Source organism: Alexandromys fortis, unplaced genomic scaffold, assembly GCF_014885135.2.
Source record: "Alexandromys fortis isolate MF-2015 unplaced genomic scaffold, M_Fortis_MF-2015_v1.1 scaffold_128, whole genome shotgun sequence".
NCBI lineage: Eukaryota > Metazoa > Chordata > Mammalia > Rodentia > Cricetidae > Alexandromys > Alexandromys fortis.
In genome coordinates this window covers 4,104,399-4,126,660 of record NW_026068012.1, presented here as the reverse complement: position 1 = coordinate 4,126,660, position 22,262 = coordinate 4,104,399, and the positions used below count along the sequence as shown (strand labels likewise).

The 22,262-nt window shown below is 46.8% G+C and overlaps 1 protein-coding gene and 1 long non-coding RNA gene across 4 annotated transcripts in view; one reads left to right on the top strand and one right to left on the bottom strand.

Moving 5' to 3' along the window:
* Positions 1-22,262, top strand: part of Fam3b (FAM3 metabolism regulating signaling molecule B) — a 50,229-nt gene that overhangs the window by 10,314 nt on the left and 17,653 nt on the right. For 2 of the 3 annotated variants that reach the window (XM_050162041.1, XM_050162040.1), the window contains exon 2: positions 10,182-10,325. In XM_050162041.1, coding sequence (XP_050017998.1) covers positions 10,182-10,325 — 144 coding nt within the window. Of the gene's footprint in view, positions 1-6,692; positions 6,803-10,181; positions 10,326-22,262 lie in introns of those variants that run through there. The other variant, XM_050162042.1, reaches the window with a different exon arrangement.
* On the bottom strand, positions 5,216-8,482 carry LOC126513586 (uncharacterized). Its single transcript, XR_007595388.1, has 3 exons — positions 8,423-8,482; positions 6,995-7,051; positions 5,216-5,549 (listed from the first exon to the last, which is right to left on the bottom strand). It is a non-coding gene; the product is annotated as an uncharacterized lncRNA (long non-coding RNA).

Genomic DNA, 22,262 nt, shown 5'->3' with positions numbered 1-22,262 from the left:
GGACAGGGGGCGCTGTGGGGCAACAGGAACACAGGGCGGAGCTTGGCAGAGCTCAGGGGAGCCGGCTGGCTTGGGCACATGGCAGGGGCGAGGCTGTCCCGGGTCAGTAGAGGCTGGAGCCATCAACATGGTGAGAGGACCGAAGGTTCCAGGGGAGGAGGAAGGTGGGAGTCAGGGGAAGGCTACATCAGAGGCCCCGGGCACTGCTGGGGCTTTCTCACACAGGGAATGCTTATGACAGGGCCAGACTCTCCTTCTGGGTCTCACTCTGTGGGTTCCCTAATCTCTCTTCACTCTTAGGAGCCCCAAACGCGGGTAAGGTAAGTACGGGGGGGGGGGGGGGCCTTGGTTCTTCTCTGTCCTCCTGTTGGAAACCCAAGGGCAGACCAGGGAAGGCCACCTCCCAGGAGAGAATTCCAGAACCTTTCACAGAGCGGGAGTGAGCGCCTCCAGGCAATGTCCAACTGCCTTTCCTCGAAAGCACTGCGTTTTGGCATGAGAGGCTCTCATTCGAGGCCACTGTGGTGGCTGTTTGGGAAGAATGACAGCAGACAGGCAGCCTACACTGTAAAGTGGAGTCGCAGCAACTGGGGACAGTTACAGATGGGCAGTGACATCTGGGACTGGAGTGGCCGCGGGTGACATTGCCGAGAGGGTGGAGGGCGGGGCCTGTGGGGAGTTCTCAGTTGCTTTTCTCCTCCCATGATGGTTTGAATTCTTTTACAGCTCAGAAGGGAGTTGCGTTTGGTCGCAGCTTCTGTAACTGCTAACACGAGGCCTTCTGGGGTTTGACGTTAGGCAGAGCAACCCCTGTTGGCGAGCACCACTCTCTACAGGGAGAAAGGTTAGGACATGGACCTGAAGGTGCCTGGCCTGCTGACGCGATTCTGGAGTCTGTAGTGACCCAATCCTGAGGAGCTGAGTCAGGCTGTACTGGGTATGTCCCCTAGCCATAACGAGTTGCGTGGCTCCAGCCTGATGCTTCATTCAGCTCCACTTGCAGAAACAATATGCCAGGGTATCAGAAACATCCCACCCTGGTTCCAGTTAAACTACACACACACACACACACACACACACACACACACACACACACACACATTTGCCCTCTAGTCCCTCTAAATGAGCTCAACCTTCATCTCAATCAAGCGGTCTCAGCCTATTGAGATTGAGTCTGTCAGCCTCTCTCCTTTGTATTTCTTGCATCAAGAGGTTCCAGCAGCCTTATGCCAACTAGATTACCTGTGTGTCAGACTCAATCACTGTGCACTTTAGGAATCCTATAGGCTCCCAGAAGCATTTTTCTGTTTCCTGAGACTCTTGTACCTTTGAGAAACATGTTTTCTGTTGGATGGGCCAAACGTGTGGGTCACTTCCCTGTTTCTGTGATAAAATACCATGACTCAAACCAACTTGAAGAAGAAAGCGTTTGTTTCAGTTTATGGTTCTGGAGGACTGAGTCCAGAATGGCAGGAAAGGAATCCATGCCTGTAGGAGCAGGAAGCCGGCTCATGACATTTTTATTCACACACATGAATCAGAGAGCAAGAAGAAGTGGAGTGTGGCTATAAACCCTCATTCCTATCTTCCAGTGAGTTCCCCAAGCAAGGCTGCCCCTCCCAAAGGTTCCATTCCTCCCCAAATAGTACCTGTGCTGGATGGTTTTATGTCTATTTGACGTAAGCTAAAGACATCTGAGAGGAGGGATCCTCAGCTAAGAAAATGCCATTGTAAGATTCCTTTAGGCAAGCCTTAGGATATTTTCTTAATTCGTGATTGATGTGGGAGGGCCCTGGCCACTACGGGCAGTGCCACCCCTGGGCAGGTGTTCCTGGACTGTGTAAGGAAACATTCTGAGCCATGAGGAGAAAACCAGTAAGCAACACTCCCCCATGGCCTCTGCATCTGCTCCTGCCTCCAGGTTCCTGCCCCGAGTCCCTGTCCTGTCTTCCCTCAGAGATGGGCTTATAAGCTGTGAGGTGAAATAAACCCTTTCCTCCTCAAGTTACTTTTGGTCATGGTGTCATGGAAACCCTAACTAATACAGTGCCCTCAGCTGTGGCCATGGTGGCTGGTTTTGGGCCTCCTCTTATCATAAAATCAAGCACCAGGTGTGGGTCAAAGAGCTTTTACAACCTTGTGGTCAGGCTTAAAGTCACATTACATTTTAAGTTTTACAGCATTTGGTTATAGGACATTACGATGTTAACTTAAGAGCATTTGTGAAAGCCTGCAGTGGACACAGCTGCTTTTCACTGTCTCTGAAAGAATGCAAGGCAGAAAGTAGAGTCCTATAGGGGGACAGTTGAAAATTAAGGGAATACAAGCGGAGGATTAGAAGCCAACCTTTGTCCCCAGTACCTGTCTAGTTGGGAAGCTGGGAGGGAGGAGACAATTGTGAAAAGTTTATCTCTGTACACAGTGACTTCCAGGATGTCTGTTCTTAAGGCAGAAAGTGTTAAAGGTTAACACTGGCTGCCAGCTTGATTTTTATTCACCCAAAATGTGCTTGGGTTTCCAATTTTATATTTCTATATTCCTGGACTTGGACTCCTCAGTCCTCAGTAACCAGAATCCAGGATTACGTGGTCAGCAGCTAACCTAAGGCTGCACATTGAAAATATCTAGGTCCAGTTCATCCGTTTTGCACTTATCCTTGGCTTCAGATCCCGAGGCCCAAAGAATGACCTAGAGTTGGGAAGATGGCTGAGCAGGTAACAGTACTTGCCCCACAACCCTAATGACCTGAGACTGGATCCCAGGCAGAGACAGGAGAATCTCCAGAAGTCTGAGGCTTGTTAGCCTGGCTTACATTACTGCAGAGAAACCCTGTCTCAAGGAGGAAAGTGAGAACCAAAATATAAAGAGTGTCCTCTGACCTCTGTACATGTACCATGGCACACATATGCCCGCACACACACACGTGTATACACACACACACACATAAAAACAAACACACTTAAATTTTTTTTTAAGTAAGAGCCAGCAGCAGAGGATCTGAGCCCAGGTGCTGACATTGGGTGTTCTCTGTGTCTCACACACCATGCAATCCACATTCCAGGTTTGCATTCAGCAGTGCAGGGTCCCAGTTCACAGGAGGTCCTTAAGGAAGAGTGGAGAGGGAAATTATGGCCATCACTCAGCATCTCAAGCAGGGTCAATAGAAGCTTGTAGAACTTTCCTTTTCTACTGAGGACCTAATGACGAACCCTGACTTGGATTTGTCTTCAGAGAGAACACAGGGGATGTGTCACAGGGCCCTGGTACACTCTGTGAGGGACCAAGAGTTTGTAGACTCAACTTCCTGCTAACCAGCCCTGGACTACTAGGAGATTCAGTGTACTCCAGCTGCCTAAATACAAAAGGAAGGGGTAACCAAGGTCTAGTGCCCCAAGGTAGGAGATCCTGTGCTCCATAGCCCTTGTGGACAAAACCTCCTGCAGACTCTAAGTTTCTGTGCTGCTCAAATTTCTCCTAGAGCACAGCTTTTGCTTTTGTGTTCTCACAAAACACTGTTGGGGGTGCCTTCCTCCCTAAAGACTGTCACCACACACACAGGCACCTTCCATACCCATTCTGAATGCTGATGCGGTTCAACTGAATTTGCCTTCCTCCTGGCTATGGAGGTGATGACACAGAGATCCATTAACTGTTTGGAACTGTAGGACATAAATGTCCCCAGTCACAGTGCAAGAACTGAAACAGTTCTACGTCACACATTTTATTAGTTACTTTTTGTTACTATGATAAAACACTATGACCAAGGTAGCTCATGGAAGGAAGGGTGTATTTGGACTAGTTTAAGAGGGGTAGAGTCCATGATGGCAGAGCAGATGAAGCAGACAGTAGGCATGGTAGCTGGCGCAGACGCTGAGAGCTCCATTTACGACTTTTGGTTATAGGACAATAGAATGTTATCTTAGAGAGTTTGCAAAAGCCTGGGATAGATGCAGCTGCTTTTCACTGTCCCTGAAAGAATGCAAGGCAGAGAGTAGAGCCACATAGGGGGACAGTTAATTATTAAGGAAATGCAAGCAGAGAACCCCATAGAGGCTATTGTTAGAAGCTAACCTTTGTCTCCAGTACTGGCCTAGCTGGGAAGTGGGTCTTGAACTGCAAGAAAACTTGAACAAGAAGGCAAAGTGGAAACGGCACTCTGAAAACCTGCCTCCAAGGACATACACCCTCTAGCAAGGCTATACTTCCTAAGGCTCTGCAAACAGCACCATCAACCAGGAACCAAAGACTAAGAGGAGACATTTGTCTTAAACCACCACATGCCATGTCTCTGTCTCCGGGGTTGAAACAGTGCCTGGTGCTAAGAGACATTTAACCCACTGGTTAGAAACTAGACAATTACTTCTGCCTCTTACTGGGATTCTCTGTCTAGGCTGTGTCCCCCTTCTTGACCACAGAAATGAATGCACTCCCCTCTAGTTCGGAAGAGTTCTATAGACTCAGCCCTTTCACCACACTGCATGTTCCTGGAATACAAATTCAAGGACATGGAGAGCCTTTTGTTTTTTCATAGCTGGTCAGCTGAGAACGATTGAAATCACCTCCAACTTAGCTTCAGAGTCTTAGAGGGCAAAGGATTCTTACACAGGTAATGATAGGCCCAAGTGCTGTGCTTGTCGGGTATTTATCCCTGTAATAAAACACTGAGAGAATCAACTTAACGGAGCAAAGACTCAATTTTGGATCACATACCCTTTGGTGACAGAGAAAAAAAGAGGAGGAGGAGGAAGGCAAGAGAGGAACGAGAAGAGAGAAGGAACACAGTGGGACACAAGAGTGAGAGATGATTTTTTTTCCTAGGCATAGCTTTAACTCTGAGAGATGACAATTTCTGGAGATCAGTAATACAAACTTAGCTGTTGTAAAGGATAAGGGTGTTGGAGAGATGGCTCAATAGGTAAGGGCACTAGTTACTCTTGCAGATGACTCTGGTTAGTGCCCAGTACCCACATGGCAGCTCACAACCATCTATACCTCCAGTTCCAAGAGATTCAAGTCCTCTTCTGATCTCTGAGGGCTCCTACACACATAAACTCATGTAGGCATGTACACATAATAATAAAATGAAAGGCTAAGAAGGCTACCTTTATGTGTTTTTAGCCTTAATTATAATGCATGAAGACAATCCCATAGATAAAAGTCCCACCGCTGAAGTCAAGTGAGGCGAAGGTGGAGGTGAGATTCTTGGTAGATGGAACCGAGGTGATGATAGAGGCGCAGGTTTGTCATATGAAGCTGATGGGCAGAGGTGGAGGCTGGCTTTGGTGCTACAGAGCGCTGTGTGTTCTGCAGTATATAGCTATTATACTCAGCCCGGGACTGAGACAACACTTGAGTCTTCAGGAATAAGCCTGACTGAAGGTCCCTGTCATTTGGTCTCTCTGATTTGGGAGGTCTGCTGCAGGTGTGAACAGACTGTGTCCTCTGTCTCCTTGGGTGTGACAACACAGAAAGTCTCAGGAACATTTTTGCAGTAAGAGCAAAGTAGAGAAGCGTTTGTTCTGGCTCACAGTCGACCATGGTGGGGAGTCCTGGTGGCAGGAGAGTGAGGACAGTTACATTTGCAGTTGGGATTAAGAGGGAGATGAATGCTGGTGCCCAGCACACTTTCTCTGTTTTCTTCAGTTCAGGACTCTAGACCATGGAATGATGCCACCCACTCCCAGGGTGGGTCCTCTTATTTTGATTAACCAATCTGGAAAACCCCTCAAACACATGTCCAGAGATTTGTCTCCTAGGTGAATCTAGATCTTCTCAGTTTGGCATTCAATACTAACCATATTGTAATGGCCAACACAACTTCTTTCTCTTCTAGAATAGTGTAGAGGGATGTTCCCATATGCTAGGGCACCCTGAGTTGTGTGGCTCCAGTCTTTGGGCTTCTTGGAAGAGGAAGAAGAGAGGTGGCGTAGAATTCCCACAGCAGCTGGACTGGGGTGACCATCTGCTGTTGGAGTCTTACCTTCCCTTAGTGACTTGAGACCACCCTTACTAGAATGAGTCCAAAGTTCTGTGAAAACCTGATGGGCATTTGGAATGAACATATACTCTGGGCAGTAAACAAGCACTGTGCCTACTCAGGTGGATGGGTGGGGAAACCTTCTAGGAAGCCTTTATCCATCCTCCGACACTGTGAGTCCCGTGTCCTTGTATATACATGTCCTAGGGGACCTTCTCTCTTACCTCGTTTCGCCAAAGTAAACATCCCATTAGTAAAGGAGAAGGTAGGGGTTAGGCACCATGGTGGGCCATACCCACAGCAAGTGGGCAGTGTGACTGCTTTGGAAACAGTATAGAGCCTTGAAATTCAGAGCAGGGGGGGCTTCACTCTGGAGCTCTGTGTTCACAAGGCTTGAGCCAAACTGTACTTCATTTCCCTTTGTAAAATAGTACCTTAAGGTCAGGGATGGTTAGGGAGCACCATGTCTCCCCTTAGCTGTAAACCCTTCTGTGATCTCTCTGATTACCCCATCTCTGGCCTCCGGTTGTCTGCGGCCCCAGGCGAGCAGGACAAGGAGTGCCTCCTGCTTCTCAAGTGACCCTGGAGCTCCAGGGTGCTGACAGCTGTGTAGCACCTACACAGCCTGCCAGCTGCACCTTCAACCTGCCTGGTCCACGGGTCCTCCCATTTCCTGGAAATTGACCTGCCCTTGTCTGCCTACAGGGCGGTTCCATCTACAGGCAGCCCAGTCAGGTAGGTCAGCCTCCACAGGCTTTTGGAAATTGCAGCCAAGCGCTAGGTAGGAGGAGAGCAGTTCCTGGAAGATGCGTCCAGTTGCTACAGGTGAGTGCCAGTGCAGCTAGACTTGTTCCTGCCTAGGGGTAAGGGACGGCACCCCTTCCTCCTCCTAACTGCCAAGCTAAGGCAGAAGGGTGAAGGCTCTCTGCCTACGCCACTTCTTGTGGGATCCTGGTGGGAACAAGAATCCAGAGGGGTGCAGGATGGGAGCTGAGATTTCTCTGAGGGCTTACTTACCTCTTCCTCCATCTCTTCTTATTATCCAGCGGGGAGGGGTTCTGTGTACTCTCCTACCTATAGAGTAGACACCCGGTGAGGACAGGCGGTGGTCAGCAAAGTGGCTTAGTCCCTAGGAACCAGCCTACTGGAGTGGAAGGCCCTAGAACCAGAACATCTGGGAAGGGGTTGTCTGCTCACAGTGAAGCTGAGGGCTTACTAGGGGAGATGATCTTGACAGCACCCAGGCACGCTCTCACAGGCCTGTTTTTACTTTTCTAAGAATACTCGACGTTGCTGAGAGACTTGGGAAGGTAGTAAAGTGAGGAGGAAGATCGCTGTTTTCCTCAGTCCCTGAGTCTTTCAGAGCCTGCCTTTTCTGTCATCCCCTTCTCATTCTCCTGTGAAGAAGCCAGCTCCCCTAGGGAGAGCACTAGGGAGTCACGGCAGGTGTGTGCACGCACGGCAAGCTGAGGAAAGGGAACTGTCCTTGTTGACTTCTTACCGGGCCTCTTTTCTGGTTCTGCCTCACTGTCAGCACTGACTTGAAGAGTCAGTGTCCTGGAGTGTCCGTGGGTGGAGGTGCATGTGCCTATGTGCACCCATGTGAACAAGGGCAGCGTGACATTGTACGGTCACAGCACAACCCCTTACTCTGTGTGACTGATTTCTGTGATCTTCTCACAATGACGTTTCTCAGGACTCGTCCCTGTCCTTGACAAGTGAATGCAAATGGAGCCCATCCCTCATGCAGGGCACTGTCTTTTATTCTAGTTCTTTGGGAAGAATGGTTTCACTATCTCTATACAGTAGGATGGAAATACATTTTCCTGGCTACATAGAGAGGAAGCTGAGAGCTTGCAGTCGCTCTGTCCGACCCACACAAAGACATATATGGTCCTTCCATCCATGGCTTCCCCCAGGAAATGTGATGTTGGAGGAGGGGCTGTGTTACTCCCATCTTGGTGAGCTAAGGATTTGCAGTGTTCTTGGAGTAGCCCTTGTCACGGGCTCATCTGTCCAGAGGCAGATTTGTTCTCACTGGGCCTGGGAAGCTGCCATGATACTGTCTCTGTGGGGCCTGCTGGTGGGTGCCTTCTCCCTCAACTGGGGTGTTAGCAAGGTGGGTTGTGGCGGCATTTCCTGCCTAAAAGCCTCAATGTATGGGTCGGGGGAGGCAGTGGGCACCAAAGCCAGCTGACTACTGAGAGATGACTCCAGCCCCAGCCTTCTTAGCTTCCCAGGTCTAAGAGGCATGGGTGTGGCCAGGCACTTAGATGCACGTGGGCAAGCACCAGGGACAAACAGCTTGTCCTTCCTCAGATTGGAGAAAACCCATTAGCAGGACCAAAGCGCTCCCTGCAAGTGTGTCTGTTTCAAATCACTTTCTTTCAAAAGACACAGTCATGTTGGGCCAGAGTTCTTCCAGATGACCTCATTTTAATTTACCTGTTTCTTTAAAGATTCTGTCATTGGGCTGGGTGGCAGTGGTGGCGCACGCCTTTAATCCTAGCACTCGGGAGGCAGAGGCAGGCTGATCTCTGGGTTCGACGCCAGCCTGGTCTACACATGCTAGTTCCAGGACAGGCTCCAAAGCTACAGAGAAACCCTGTCTCAAAAAAAAAAAAATCTGTCATCAGTCATCAATCACACCCTGCTTCATTTTGAGGTCCTGACAGAACGTCAGCACAGAAATTTGGCTTCCCTGCTTGGTACACCCACAGCAGTTCAGTTCTTCGGGTATCAGTGATTGGCAGCCCCTGAGAATGAAAGAGAGGTGAGCCCTAAGATCCTCCGTGTAGCATTGGCTGGCGACTCTTCAGTGACATGGCCAGATTTCAGAGGCCCTGAGCGTCTCATAGTAAGGATGAGGCTGGAACATACATGTGCACACATATGCACATGCACTCACATTTGCACAGAGCTCTTATCTCTGAGGACAAAGTACACTGATACCAACTTATAGCCTCCTGGTGCCAAGTGCTGGCCTTTACCCCCGGGCTTCTCTGTGTTGCAAATGAACTAAAGGTGCTTATTCAAGTTGATGACTTTATTACCATATGAGAAAAGGCTGGGCCCTGATTTCAGAACCACAGTCAAGCTCCTGAACTCCGTAAGGGACAGAGACATGGAGAGAGAGAGAGGAGAATTTCAAAGCCTGTCCCTTTTGACATACTTCCTCCAGCAAAGTTCCCCTCCAAAGTTTGTATAACCTTCCCAAACAGCACCAGTAGCTGGGGACACAGTGTTACTACATATAACACATGTGTGAGACTTGGCTCACTCAGATCACGTGTTTCATCTTCATGGGCCCAAGAGCTGTCCTGACCACTGTCCTTAGCTGTCGAGCTCACAGTGAGAGAACCTCTCTTTGGGGCTTTGAGCAGGGAGGAAATACTCTGGCAAGTCAGGGATTCCTCTGTACTTGTAATTGACAACCTATAGTTTGTGGTCTCCCCCAGCTTCCACAGCCCCTTTCCTGCCTAGCTCTGTCTTTTCTTCAGTGTTCCTTCTTCTATACCCCCTTTCTCTTTTCATTTCCATGGCTGAACCAGGCTTGTGGCACCAAGGAGGAGGGTGATGTCTTCCATATCTGTAGTTCCTTGTGGTCAGGTGATTTTGATAGCAACCCAGAATACTAAGGTCTTTGGGGACCTCCTACCATCAGGATCCTTGGGTGTCTCTCAGGTCTCTCTGAGACTCTAAGACAGGTGAGGAACTTTATGAGAGTCACCTGTCATCTGCTGCATATGCTCAGTGTCCCTTGATGTAATTTTAAACAGAAAAAATGCCATGATTGAGAAATAAACAACAGCAAAACGAAGACCACCCTCTGGAGGTTCTATTCCCACCCCAGGAGCAAGTTCAAGGCTGAGCCTGTCTCTCAAAGGCCCTGAGTGGTGTCTGTTGCTCAGACCCACACGGGACTAATCACCACACATTCTACTGACCTGTGAGGAGACTCAGATCCAGGGCAACATCGGTATAGCTGCCTACTTACTCTAGAAAACACTCCTTGTCCGTGGTTCTTGCCTTTTACTGCAGAGCCCATGGGACCATCACGTGCTCACTTTCTCCCACCAGAACTGCCTCCCAGAAGTCTGGGTACCAGAAATGGGTGGGGATGATAGGCTGTGGAGGGAAGAGAATGCCCAGCTGTCCATGGTGATAGGTTGTCACTCTTGGAACTCCTGTCATCTCTCTCCAGGTATTTTCAAGGCTCTAGTGTTTATTTTCTCCTCCCTGTGCGCCTGGTATTCTGGGTACTTGCTTGCAGAGCTCATTCCTGAGGTGCCCCTGTCCAACACCCTCTACAGTATCCGGAGCATTGGAGAGAGACCTGTCCTCAAAGGTGAGTGCTAAAGAAATGGGGTGGGGGGGGAGGGCGTGGGTAGAGAGACGGCTCAGCATTTAAAGCACTTGACAAACAAGTGCAGGTCAGAGTTTGAATTCCTAGAAGCCATGTAAATGCTGGGTGGGTGTGGCATCTGCAGAGATGAGAATCTCAAGAGCAAATTGGCCTATGGAGACTAGCCACATTTCTATCTTCAGAATTTGATTGAGTGACTCTGCCACAATAAAGAAAAAAGAAGAATGATTAAGGCAGATGATTATAGACATCACTAACTTCAGCTTTTCATACCATGTGTACACACACGCCCACACACGTGTGGGCTCAACACACGCGCATACACACACACACACATAGGCTCACCACACACACACACACACACACACACACACACACGGGCTCACCACACACACACACACACACACGTGGGCTTCTAAGACACTTTCTTCTGGAAGACAAGGCTGTTTACAAGTCACAGTTCAGGATGAAGAAGCTGGAACAAGGCTGAGCCAAGAAACAAATGACAGTTGGGAAAATTGGTCAGGGATAGCCGAGAAGCACCTCCCATGTAAAGACTGAGTCAGGTATATCACCGAGTGCTGTGAGCAGGTATGCTCAGACCATAGATAACTAGTCTATTAATGATCTGGGTCAGAATGCCAGAGCCTGGGAGCCTGGGACAGACGTGCAGGGTCCATAGTGGGAGGCAAGGCTGCGGTCCAGGTGCACCTGCTGGCAGCCTGCTTTCCAGTTTGCTGATGTCACCCCACTGAATCATGGTGCTATTTCCCAATGTCTGTTTTATTTACAACACTCACGCCAGGAAAAAAGTGTGTTATCTTGGAAGGAAATTATCAAAATCGTCAAAAAAGAGTGTTGTCAAAATCCATTCATGAACTCGGCAGGCAGTTATTAAAGCTGTCTCTCTGAGCACACCGGCCTTCACGGCTCTCCTTTCACTTCTGGCTGTGAGAGTCTGCGGAGGAAGGAAGTCAAACCGCAGCAATTGTCTTAGGGGGTTTCTCTTGCTGTGAAGAGACACCATGACCACAGCAATACTTATAAAGAAAACATTTAATTGGGGTGGCTCACTTACAGTTTCAGAGGTTCAGTCCATTACCATCATGACTGGAAACATGACGTGGTCCTGGAGCAGGCAACAGGAAGTTAACCTACTGTCACCTGAGTGAAACTTGAGCAAAAGATCTTCGATTTCACCCTTATAGTGCCACACTTCCTCCAGTGAGACCACATCCTCTAATAGTGCCACTCCCTTTGGGGGCATTTTTTTTTAAACCACCACAGCATTTAAGAACAAAGAAGCTTTAAGAGGAATGAATGCCATCCAAAATGATTCTGGGTACCCAGTGGGACACAGGGCAGCTAAGTGTCCCCCCTTAAAAATTTCAGTGGATGTAGATGCTGTTTGGATTTTGTTTTGTTTTGAGACAAGCCCTCTCTAAGGTGCCCAGGCTTGGGAAGATACATGTGTGTGCTGTTATATCTGGAAGGCCGTGTATTTTTAACATGGAAAGAAAGCCTAAAAATTAATTTGCACAAAACTAGATAATGATTAAAAAGAATCGTTGGTGCTGTTTCTGATCAATTGGTTTATTTTTGTCTAGGGCTGTACTGCTCTGAATATACCTGGTCTTGTCTGGTTGCAGAAGTTAAGCAGAGTCAGGCCTTGGATATTACTCAGAGGGGAAAAAAATACATTTTTTTAACCAAAAAAAAAAAGCAAAAGGGCCTTCATTGGCCTTGGCTCTGACTAGGCATTTTGGTTTTCAGTACAATTTTTGTATGGCCTTTGCCTGTGCCTCACCTAATTCCCGGGTACATGTTGTGGAGGGAGCCGCACAGGCAGAGGTCATGGAGTAACCTCAGAAGCTTGTTGTCTCCTTCATTTCCTTCTGCTTTTACGTGTACTTTCAAGCCTGCCTTGCAGATGTGGCCTGGCAAGCAAGCCTTGACCAAAGGCTTCTTAGCAGAGTGATTTTAGCTTCTGCCATCCCATGGGGGTGTGCTGGAGACATTAGTAACCCAAATATTATGGTTGTAGTCACGATGGCTGTGTGCTGGCCTGTTCCTGCTGTGGAGCCTCCCCTAGGGAGAGAAACCTGAATACATGGGGGTCTTCTGGGTACAGATTTTGGGAGGTAAATCATGCTGGTATTAGCGCAGGCAAAGCTGGTATAGGGTAAGCATAGCTGATGCTGCCAGGCCTTGTAGCTAGGTCAGTGGTAGTGTTCCCAGCATTCCTCGTGGGCACATTTCAGGAAATGACCTCACCGTTTCCATGACCCTCCTAGGGCCCCTTAATTTTCCTCTTGTACAGGCAGGAAAGGGATCAAAGATGGAGTTGAGGTCTTTGGACCTGCATGGATTCTGTAGGTTCTCACCCATCACTCAGGCAGGTTACTCAGCCTCCATGTACAGGGATGACCAGCAGGAATGACCTCACCTAGTGGGACCAGAATTGAGAAGTATGGAAACAAGGCATTGAAGAGAAGGTCACAGAAACACTAGTTCTGTACTCTGGCTAGAAACAGCATCTTTGGAAGGCCCTGGTGAAGGTCCCTTGTACTTGTTCTTGATGACAGATGAATTTGGTGTTTATTAACCAGCCTCCTCTTTTTTTTTAATTAATTAATTAATTAATTAATTTACTAAAGATTTCTGCCTCCTCCCCGCAACCGTCTCCCATATCCCTCCCCCTCCCCCAGTTAACTCCCCCTCCCTCATCAGCCGAAGAGCAGACTGGGTTCCCTGCCCTGTGGGGAATCCAAGGACCTCCCACTTCCTTTCAGGTCTAGTAAGGTGAACATCCAAACAGCCTAGGCTCCCACAAAGCCAGTACGTGCAGTAGGATCAAAACCCAGTGCCATTGTTCTTGACTTCTCAGCAGTCCTCATTGTCCACTATGATCAGCGAGTCTGGTTTTATCCCATGCTTATTTAGACCCAGTCCAGCTGGCCTTAGTGAGTTCCCAAAAGAACATCCCCATTGTCTCAGTGTGAGGGTGCACCCCTCGCGGTCCTGAGTTCCTTGCTCGTGCTCTCTCTCCTTCTGCTCCTGATTTGGACCTTGGGGTTGTAGTCCGGTGCTCCAATGTGGGACTCTGTCTCTGTCTCTTTTCATCGCCTGATGAAGGTTAATATCCAGGAGGATGACTATATGTTTTTTTTCGGGGGGGTCACCTTCTTATTTAGCTTCTCTAGGATCACGAATTATAGGCTCAATGTTCTTTGTTTATGGTTAGAAACCAAATATGAATGAGTACATCCCATGTTTCTCTTTTTGGGTCTGGCTTACCTCACTCAGGATAGTGTTTTCTATTTCCGTCCATTTGCATGCAAACTTCAAGAAGTCCTTGTTTTTTACTGCTGAGTAGTACTCTAATCTGTATATATTCCATACTTTCTTCATCCATTCTTCCATTGAAGGGCATCTAGGTTGTTTCCAGGTTCTGGCTATTACAAACAATGCTGCTATGAACATAGTTAAGCATATACTTTTGTTGTATGATAGGGCATCTCTTGGGTATATTCCCAAGAGTGGTATTGCTGGGTTGAGGGGTAGGTTGATCCCAAATTTNTGGGTAGGTTGATCCCAAATTTTCTGAGAAACCGCCACACTGCTTTCCAGAGTGGTTGTACAAGTTTGCATTCCCACCAGCAATGGATAAGTGTACCCCTTTCTCCACAACCTCTCCAGCATAGGCTATCATTGGTGTTTTTGATTTTAGCCATTCTGACAGGTGTAAGATGGTATCTTAAAGTTGTCTTGATTTGCATTTCCCTGATCGCTAAGGAAGTTGAGCATGACCTTAGGTGTCTTTTGGCCATTTGAACTTCTTCTGATGAGAATTCTCTGTTCAGCTCAGTGCCCCATTTTATAATTGGGTTGATTAGCCTTTTATGGTCTAGTTTCTTGAGTTCTTTATATATTTTGGAGACCAGCCTCCTCTTATTCCCATCTTGAGACTATATGACCATGTGCTAGATATTCGAGAGAGCTGAGAAGGACTTCAGACCAGAATTGGATGGATGAAAGTGAGGGGAACCCATAGGTGGGCAGAGCAACCATGCAAGACACAGGGTCCAGAGAAGGCCTGCTGGGATCTACAGGACACAGAGAGTAATATCCACCATAAGTAAAACTTGAGGGCACTGGGGGTGTCTTTAAATGTTGGCTCTTCCTGCTTCTGATAGCTTTTCAGGTAGACTGAGACTAACTTGTTTTATAAACCTGACCAGAGGCCCCAGAAGTATGCCTTGCTGAGATTTCTTTGGAGCCCCAGCCTTAGCTTGCAGATACCATCAGGAGATGGTCTAAAAACTGGGGACTCCTGCTCAGTATAGGGGCTCTGCTTGTCTTCATTTAGCCCTTTTGCATATTTAAAAATATTCATTACAATTTGTTTTGCTTTTAATTTAGTTTGAAAGAATTTGTTTAAGTGGTTGCTAATTTTATTACTGAGCTTTTGGGTGACCCTTTGCACTTTTCATCTGAGGCCAGCACCAGACCTCTGTGAGATACACTGCAAATACTTGTAGTGTAAAAGAACGGCCAGGAACATTTCTACACACACCTACGTTCGACGCAGGAGGGCTTCTGGCTGGTTGAGGACAGGGGTGCTCATAGGTAATACTTTTGCTCTGAAAAGCAGTAAGCAACCATCCTGGGCTGGTTATAATGCAAAAGTCACTGAGTGAAAGGTTGAAAATGCTGCAGGGCAGAGGTGGAAGCCAAATGCACATTGCACAGTCTGATGGTAGCCAGTAGCTGCAAGGCTTTAGCAATATGAAGCCATTATGGTGAGAGTGTATTGTGTAAGATGTTCTTATGACTCTAGGCTATTACAATTAGAAACCTGGGTTCTGGCAGCCTCAAGAGCTAGACTTGACTGCCTCTCCCCAAGACACTAGTTAAGGAGACAATAAAAGTGATAATAAAAGAAACCGCCACACTGATTTCCAAAGTGGTTGCACAAGTTTGCATTCCCACCAGCAATGGCTGAGTGTTCCCCTTACTCCACATCCTCTCCAGCAAAGGCTATCATTAGTGTGTTTTGATTTTAGCTGTTCTGACAGGTGTAAGATGGTATCTTAAAGTTGTTGATTTGCATTTCCCTGATTGCTAAGGAGGCTGAGCATGACCTTAAGTGTCTTTTGGCCATTTGAACTTCTTCTGTTGAGAATTCTCTGTTCAGTTCACCCATTGAGACGGTGGGGCTGATCTAATGGGAGCTCACCAAGGCCAGCTGGACTGGGAATAATGAGCATGTGATCAAACCAGACTCTCTGAATGTGGCAGACAAGGAGGACTGACTGAGAAGCCAAGGACAATGGCACTGGGTTTTTATCCTACTACATGTACTGGCTTTGTGGGAACCTAGCCAGTTTGGATGTTCACCTTCCTAGACCAGGATGGAGCGGGGAGGACCTTGGACTTCCCACAGGGCAGGGAACCCTGACTGCTCTTTGGACTGGAGAGGGAGATGGAGGAGGAGTGGGGGAGGGAAATGGAGGGAGGTGGAAATTTTTAATAAAAAAAGTGATAATAAAAGGCAAAGAGGAGATTTTACTCAGTATGGCAGTTTCACAGCAGGTCTGATGTTGGGGTCCTTGATTATTTGGAGTTGAGTTTTGTGCAGGGTGAGAGGTGAGGGTCTAATTTCATTTTTCTGCATGTTAAATACAAATTTCCCAGCACTATTTGTTGAAAATGCTGCCTTTTCTCTAATGTATATTTTGGCATCTTTGTAGAAACTTGGGTGGCTGTGTAAGTCTAAACTAATATCTGGGTCCTCAGTTCGATTCCATTGACCCTGTTCTAGGACCATGCTGTTTTTAAGAGCGTGGTTCTATGGTATAGCTTGATGTTGGGTGTGGTGATATATTTGTTCACGTTGCTTTCACTATCCTATTTTATTTTTTCCTCGAATTTTAGGAAGTCTTTAATTCCTTCCTTGACCCATTTATGATTCAGGTGAGCCTTGTTTAATTTCCATGTGTTTGTGGGCTTTCTGGAATTAGTGTTGCTGTTGCATTCTAGTTTTAAGCCATGGTGATTCGATAAGATACATGAGGCTTTTTGTTACTTAGTATGTGTCAGTTTTTGAGAAGGCTCCATGAGGTGCTGAGAAGAAGGTATATTTTTTATGTTTGGATGGAATATTCTATAGATATATTTTAAGTCCATTTAAGTCATAACGTCTGTTAGTTCTCTTATTTCTCTGTTAATTTTTCTGTCTGACTGACCTGTCCAGTGGTGGGAGTAGAGTATTGAAGTCTCTCACTATTAATGTGTAGGGTTTAATTTATGATTTAAGCTTTAGAAATGTTTCTTTTACATATGAGGGTGCCCTTATATTTGGGGCATAGATGTTCAGTATTGAGATTTCTTCTTGATGGATTTTTCCTGTGACTAATTCGCAGTGTCCTTCTCTGTCTCTTTTGATTGGTAGCTACACCAGATTGCTTCTTGGGTCCATTTAATTGGAAAATTTTTTTCCCATCCCTTTATTCTGAGGCAATATCTGTCTTTGAGGTTGAGGTTAGTTTCTTGTATGCAGCAGAAGGATAGATTCTGTTTTCACATTCAATCTGTTAGTCTGTGTCTCTTTATAGGTGATTTGAGTCCATTTATATTAAGGGATATTAATGACCAGTGATTGTTATCTCCTGTTAATTTAGTTTTTGTTGGTGGTGATGTTATTGTGTGTGTTTTCCCTTCTTTGGGATTTGCTGCTGTGAGATCATCTATTGTCTGTGTTTTTGTGGATGTGGTCAACTTCCTTGGGTTGGAGTTTTCCTTCTAATACTTTGTGTAGTGCTGGGTTTGTGGCTAGGAATTGGTTACATCTGGTTCTGTCATAGAATATCTTGTTTTGTCCATCTATGGTGATTGAATAGTAGTTTGGGCTGGCATCTGTGGTCTCTTAATGTCTGCATAATGCTTGACCAGGACTCTCTGACTTTCATTGTTTCCAGTGAGAAGTCTGGTGTAATTTTACCTTTATATGTTACTTGGCCTTTTTTTCTTTGCCGATCTTAATATTCTTTCTTTATTCTGTATGTTTAGGTATTTTGATTATCATGTGGTGAGGGGACTTTTTTTGATCCAGTCTATTTGGCGTTCTGTAAGCTTCTTATATCTTGCTATGCATATCTTTCTTTAGGTTGAATATGATTTTGTTAAATAAATATTCTGTGTCTTTGAGTTGAACTTCTCCTTCTTCTATTTTTCTAAGATTTGACCTTTTCATGGTATCCCATATTTCCTGGATATTTTGTGTTAAGCTTTTGTTAGATTTAATGTTTTCTTTGACTGATGAGTCTATTTTCTCTATTATATCTTCAGCACTTGAGAGTTTCTCTTCCATCTCTTGTATTCTGCTGTTTATGCTTGCATTTGTGGTTCCTGCGCGTTTTCTCATCATTTCTGTTTCTATAAGTCCCCTGGTTTGTGTTTTCTTTATAGTCTCTGTTTTGTCTGTTTTGGTATTCAAGTCTTGAATAGTTTCTTTCATCTGTTTGATTGCTTTTTTCTTTATATTCTTTAAGGGATTTGTTGATGTCTTCCATTTTTTTTGTTTGTCTTTTCCTCCTTTTCTTTGAGGGACCTTTTCATTTCTTCTTTAAGGGCCTCAAACATTCTACTAAAGTTATTTTATGTCATTTTCTTTTGCTTCATCTCTACTTGGTTGTTCAAGTCTTGCTGTTGTAGGGCCACTCATTTTTATTGGTGTCGTGTTGCTCTTTGTGGTGTTGGATGTATTTTTTACCTGTCTTCCCATCTTTTCCTCTGATTGGTGTAGCTGGTGCTGTGCCTCTGGTGAGCTGTCTTCCAGGTGCCAGTGGATCCAAGACTCTGAGGGTCCTTGAGGTGCAGTCAGGGCCATGGTTCCAGTCACCCCAGATGTAGTGGGAGCTACAGGCTGTGTTCCTGCCACCCCAGCTCCCAGTTGCCTGACTAGCTTATGGCCCAAAATAACAACACACAAACTGTATTCTTTTAAACACTGCTTGGCCCATTATATCTAGCATCTTCTCGGCTAACTCTCGCACCTGGACTAGCCCATTTCTAATAATGTGTGTAGCACCCCAAGGTGCGCTTACCGGGAAGATTCTAGCCTACGTCCATCCTGAGTTGGAGCTTCATCGCGTGTGCCTCAGAGAGCAGAGCATGGCCTCTGAGCTCACTTCGTCTTCCTCCCAGCATTCTGTTCTGTTTACTCCTCCCACCTATGTTTTAACCTATGAGGGCCAAGCAGTTTCTTTATTTTTTAACCAATGACCTTCCTCCATCACCCAGAGGTCATTCCCGGAGGTTGCTCAGCACTCCCAGGGGCTGCTCTACAATCCTAGGGTTGTTTGGGCCTCCTCTCACAAGAGGTTGTTTGCTTGGTGCTTCTTCCACTGAGTTCACTGCCTTGGGCCTGCATGCACGGGCATGGCTCAGGCCTGCTCCTATGAAGAGGTCACTGTGTTGGGCCTGCTCCTGCTCCCATGGAGGTCGCTACCTTGGACCTGCTCTGGCAGAAGTCTCTGGCTCAGGCCTGCTCCTGGAGCTGCTTTTGTCCAGACAGAATCCTGTCTGGATATCTTCAACAAGAATTTCAACTAGCACTTCACAGAAAGCGACACCGCCATTTTACCAGCGTTTTTTAGTTCGGGGCTCCACCTTGGTCCAATCCCTCTCTAGCCCCTGCTCTGTGCCCCTGAGGGAGGCCCCGCACCAGGCACACCTGGGGAAGTTTCCTCTGTCCCTTGGTTCTCAGCTTGCTGAGCCTGTGAGATCAAGGCTGCCTCTCCCTGGCTCTTTCTATGAACCAGGAAGTAGCTCTCAGCTACTGCTCCAGCACCTGCCTGGATACTGCTGTGCCCCTTTTATGATGATAAAGGCTTTAGTGCTAAGAAACTCATGTGAAAACATTTCGTGTTTTGTTAGATTAATAAACTGATACTTTGAGTGCTGTGTGAATGTGAAAACAAGGAAGCAAAACTTCTTACCCCGTTGGCACTTTCCAGGTATGCATATAGTAGGTATTCAGATTCTCGGTGAAAGTACCTGTATCTAGGCCTTACAGGTGGGGCAGCGGATGCCAAGGGAGGCAGCTCCAGAGCTAATGGTCTTCCTGCACGTTCTGTCGCCTTTATCCGGGTACCACCTCAGATGCTGAGTCCTGGAGGACCTCAGAGACACGACAGAGCCCCACTTCCCAGACTTCTTTCCTTATTTCCTTGCCGGAGTACCCTGCTTGTGGTGTCCCGTCTAGGACTCCTGGCTGTGGCTGCTGTTGCTGAAGCTCCTCGCCCCATCTCTCCCTCCTCATGTTCTGACCCATACAAAACCTTAAAGGCTACAGTGGTGCTGCCTATGGATGGGCTCCCAACCCCATTCTCCTCCCAACCCCAGAGAACATCGTCCTCTGACTTCCACTGTGTCCACATTTACCACTGGCTGACGTAACAGAACATGTTTGGTGTCCAGTTCTGACTGCATAGTCTCCTGGGAAGCAGTGCAGTGATGGCTGTTGCAGGAAAGCTGCTACCATGTAGCCCAAATGTTGGTGTCTCTGCCACACACTGAAAGAATCTCACCACCCCGTGACTTTCTAGTATGCCTCTTAAACCCTCAGGGTTATCACCCTTATTCCAGGGTGAAGGAAACCACAGCACCCAGATCCGGGATTTGAAAGACAGATTCTTGGAGTGCACACCAGGAAATCTGAAAGTTCATGGATCTAGGGTTGAGTCCAAGAACCTGTATTTATTGTGGTTAACTTGGCCTCAGAGATGATTTGTGGAATGAAAAATTTTTTCCATAGGCTTGTCTGGAGTTTTGGAAGTAGTATTTCCTTCTGGGAGGCAGGCTGGAGCCACTGGGTCTTAGAATAAGCAGCGGTCATGTGGGCCAGGGACCTCAGCCTCCGCTCGTCCCTTTGGACTTCAGCTCTCAGCTGTCTTGGGAAGGAGGAGGGTTCATTGGGAGCACTGAGCTATGTGAAGTCCTTGGTGACCTTGTGGGACAGCAACAGGTGGGAGGGAGCTGTGGGTCCTGCACTGAGAAGCAGGTACCCTTCTCCATCCATATAGTGCTCTTCTCTGCTCCTAGGAAATGCGTGGAAGACTACACTCATATGCTGAATATACTAATGAAAAACAAAACAATAACAACAACAAAAAAATACTGGTTTCCCACTCACTCCTAGGCCCTGCGAGAAAACAAATACTCACCTATGTGATACATTGGTAACCTCTGCCGCATGCATGCGTAAGGACTCTGAAGAAAACCAAAGGTCTGCCTTATAGAATGTTTACCTGCATGCATCCATATGAAGCAGTACCAATATGAGATACAAGCCAGGCAAGAGTACAGCCCCTAGCCACGCACGAGATCCTGCTCCAGTTTCTTACCCCAGGCATGGGACCTGTCTCCTATAGATGGTGACCTACCTACCATCAGGGAAATTTCAAATATTAAACTTCACTCGAAGATTGTAAAAAGAGAATAATCAGAATACATCTTATACATGTATGAAATTGTTAAAGCAAAAGCTTAACTCAGAAAATGGTCTGTTTATAAACCGGTAAAAATACACTTTTAGTGATTAATGGATCTGAAAGCAAGAGATCATTGAATCTCCACCCCAAGCTGGCGTTTTAAATCTCTTAGTAGAAGGCACGCCTAGTCATGGGTGTCAGCCGCCAGTGAGCAGCTCCAGGGCTGTGGTCAATCTTCAAGCCACTGTCTGCCTGTTTGTTTCTCACCCCTTTGTCTCACAGAAGAAGGCTAGGGACAGACACCCTGTGATTTATACACTGGGGAGCTCTGCTGAGTCTGTAACTGGTATTTTGAGCAGGCAGGGTCTTGTTTCTTTGTGAGGCTGCTCATCCCACCCTGTCCCAGAGCCCCAACCCCTTTGACTGGCAGGCAGAGGAGGAACAAGGAACAAGGAAAAGTCCAGCCGGAGCCCAGCCCATGGCTGTCTTGACAGGTATATGCGCTTTTGGCAGTGAGCATCTGGGAAAGGAGCTGTTTCCTGCCAGCTCAGAATCGATCACCCTGCTTGGGAAACTGTCACACGATCGGATAGAGCCCAAATGTTTCTCGGGACCATCACTTGGGCTGTTGGTGCTATGGAGCCAGAGTCCCCAGAGGACTATGGAAGGTGGACTCACAAAATAGGGGTGGGGGATGGGGCTCATCCAGCCGGCCTTCCAGTCTCACAATGTGTTTTAAAATTTTTAATAAATCTGAAGTAAATGGACTTGAGAGGGGTTTGCTGCTATGTTGACAATGCAAAATGTATTCTAAAGATAAATTTTAAAGGTGTGGAAGAAGGGTCCATGCTTTTAATCCTCAGAGAGACTGAGGGGCAGATAGATCTTCATGAATTCAAGATCAGCCTGGTCTACATATCAAGTTCCAGACCAACCAGGGCTACACAGAGAAACCTTGACTTGACTCCTATGACTCACATGTATCTTTATATGTGAAAACTGTTATTTAATGTGTTTGCTGACAGCCTTGCAGCCATAGTTAAATTGCAGAACGTACTGATTATCTTACACATTTTTTTTCCCTACATTTAGGGGAAAGAAATGTTTGCCTTCTTGCTCTCTGCCTGTTACTCCGAGGTCTGCTGTCTAATTTAACTTCTCGCTGCTTTCTGAATGTTTGGGGGCTTAGAGAGCCAAGCTCCTGCAACAATCAGGCTGCTGCTGCCTTCCTCACTTCTGGGAGGTCTCTACAGGGCCAGCAGATTCAATTTGCTTGCTTATATTTGCTGGATTTATAACCATCTTAAACTATCTTTTGTGTTTTCCTTTGCTTCCTTCTCTACCAATTGGTCACACTATTATTGTCCTAAGTGCTTGTCGTTTGGGACCTGACAGTGTGTGATGTCCACAGGACTTCTCTTTA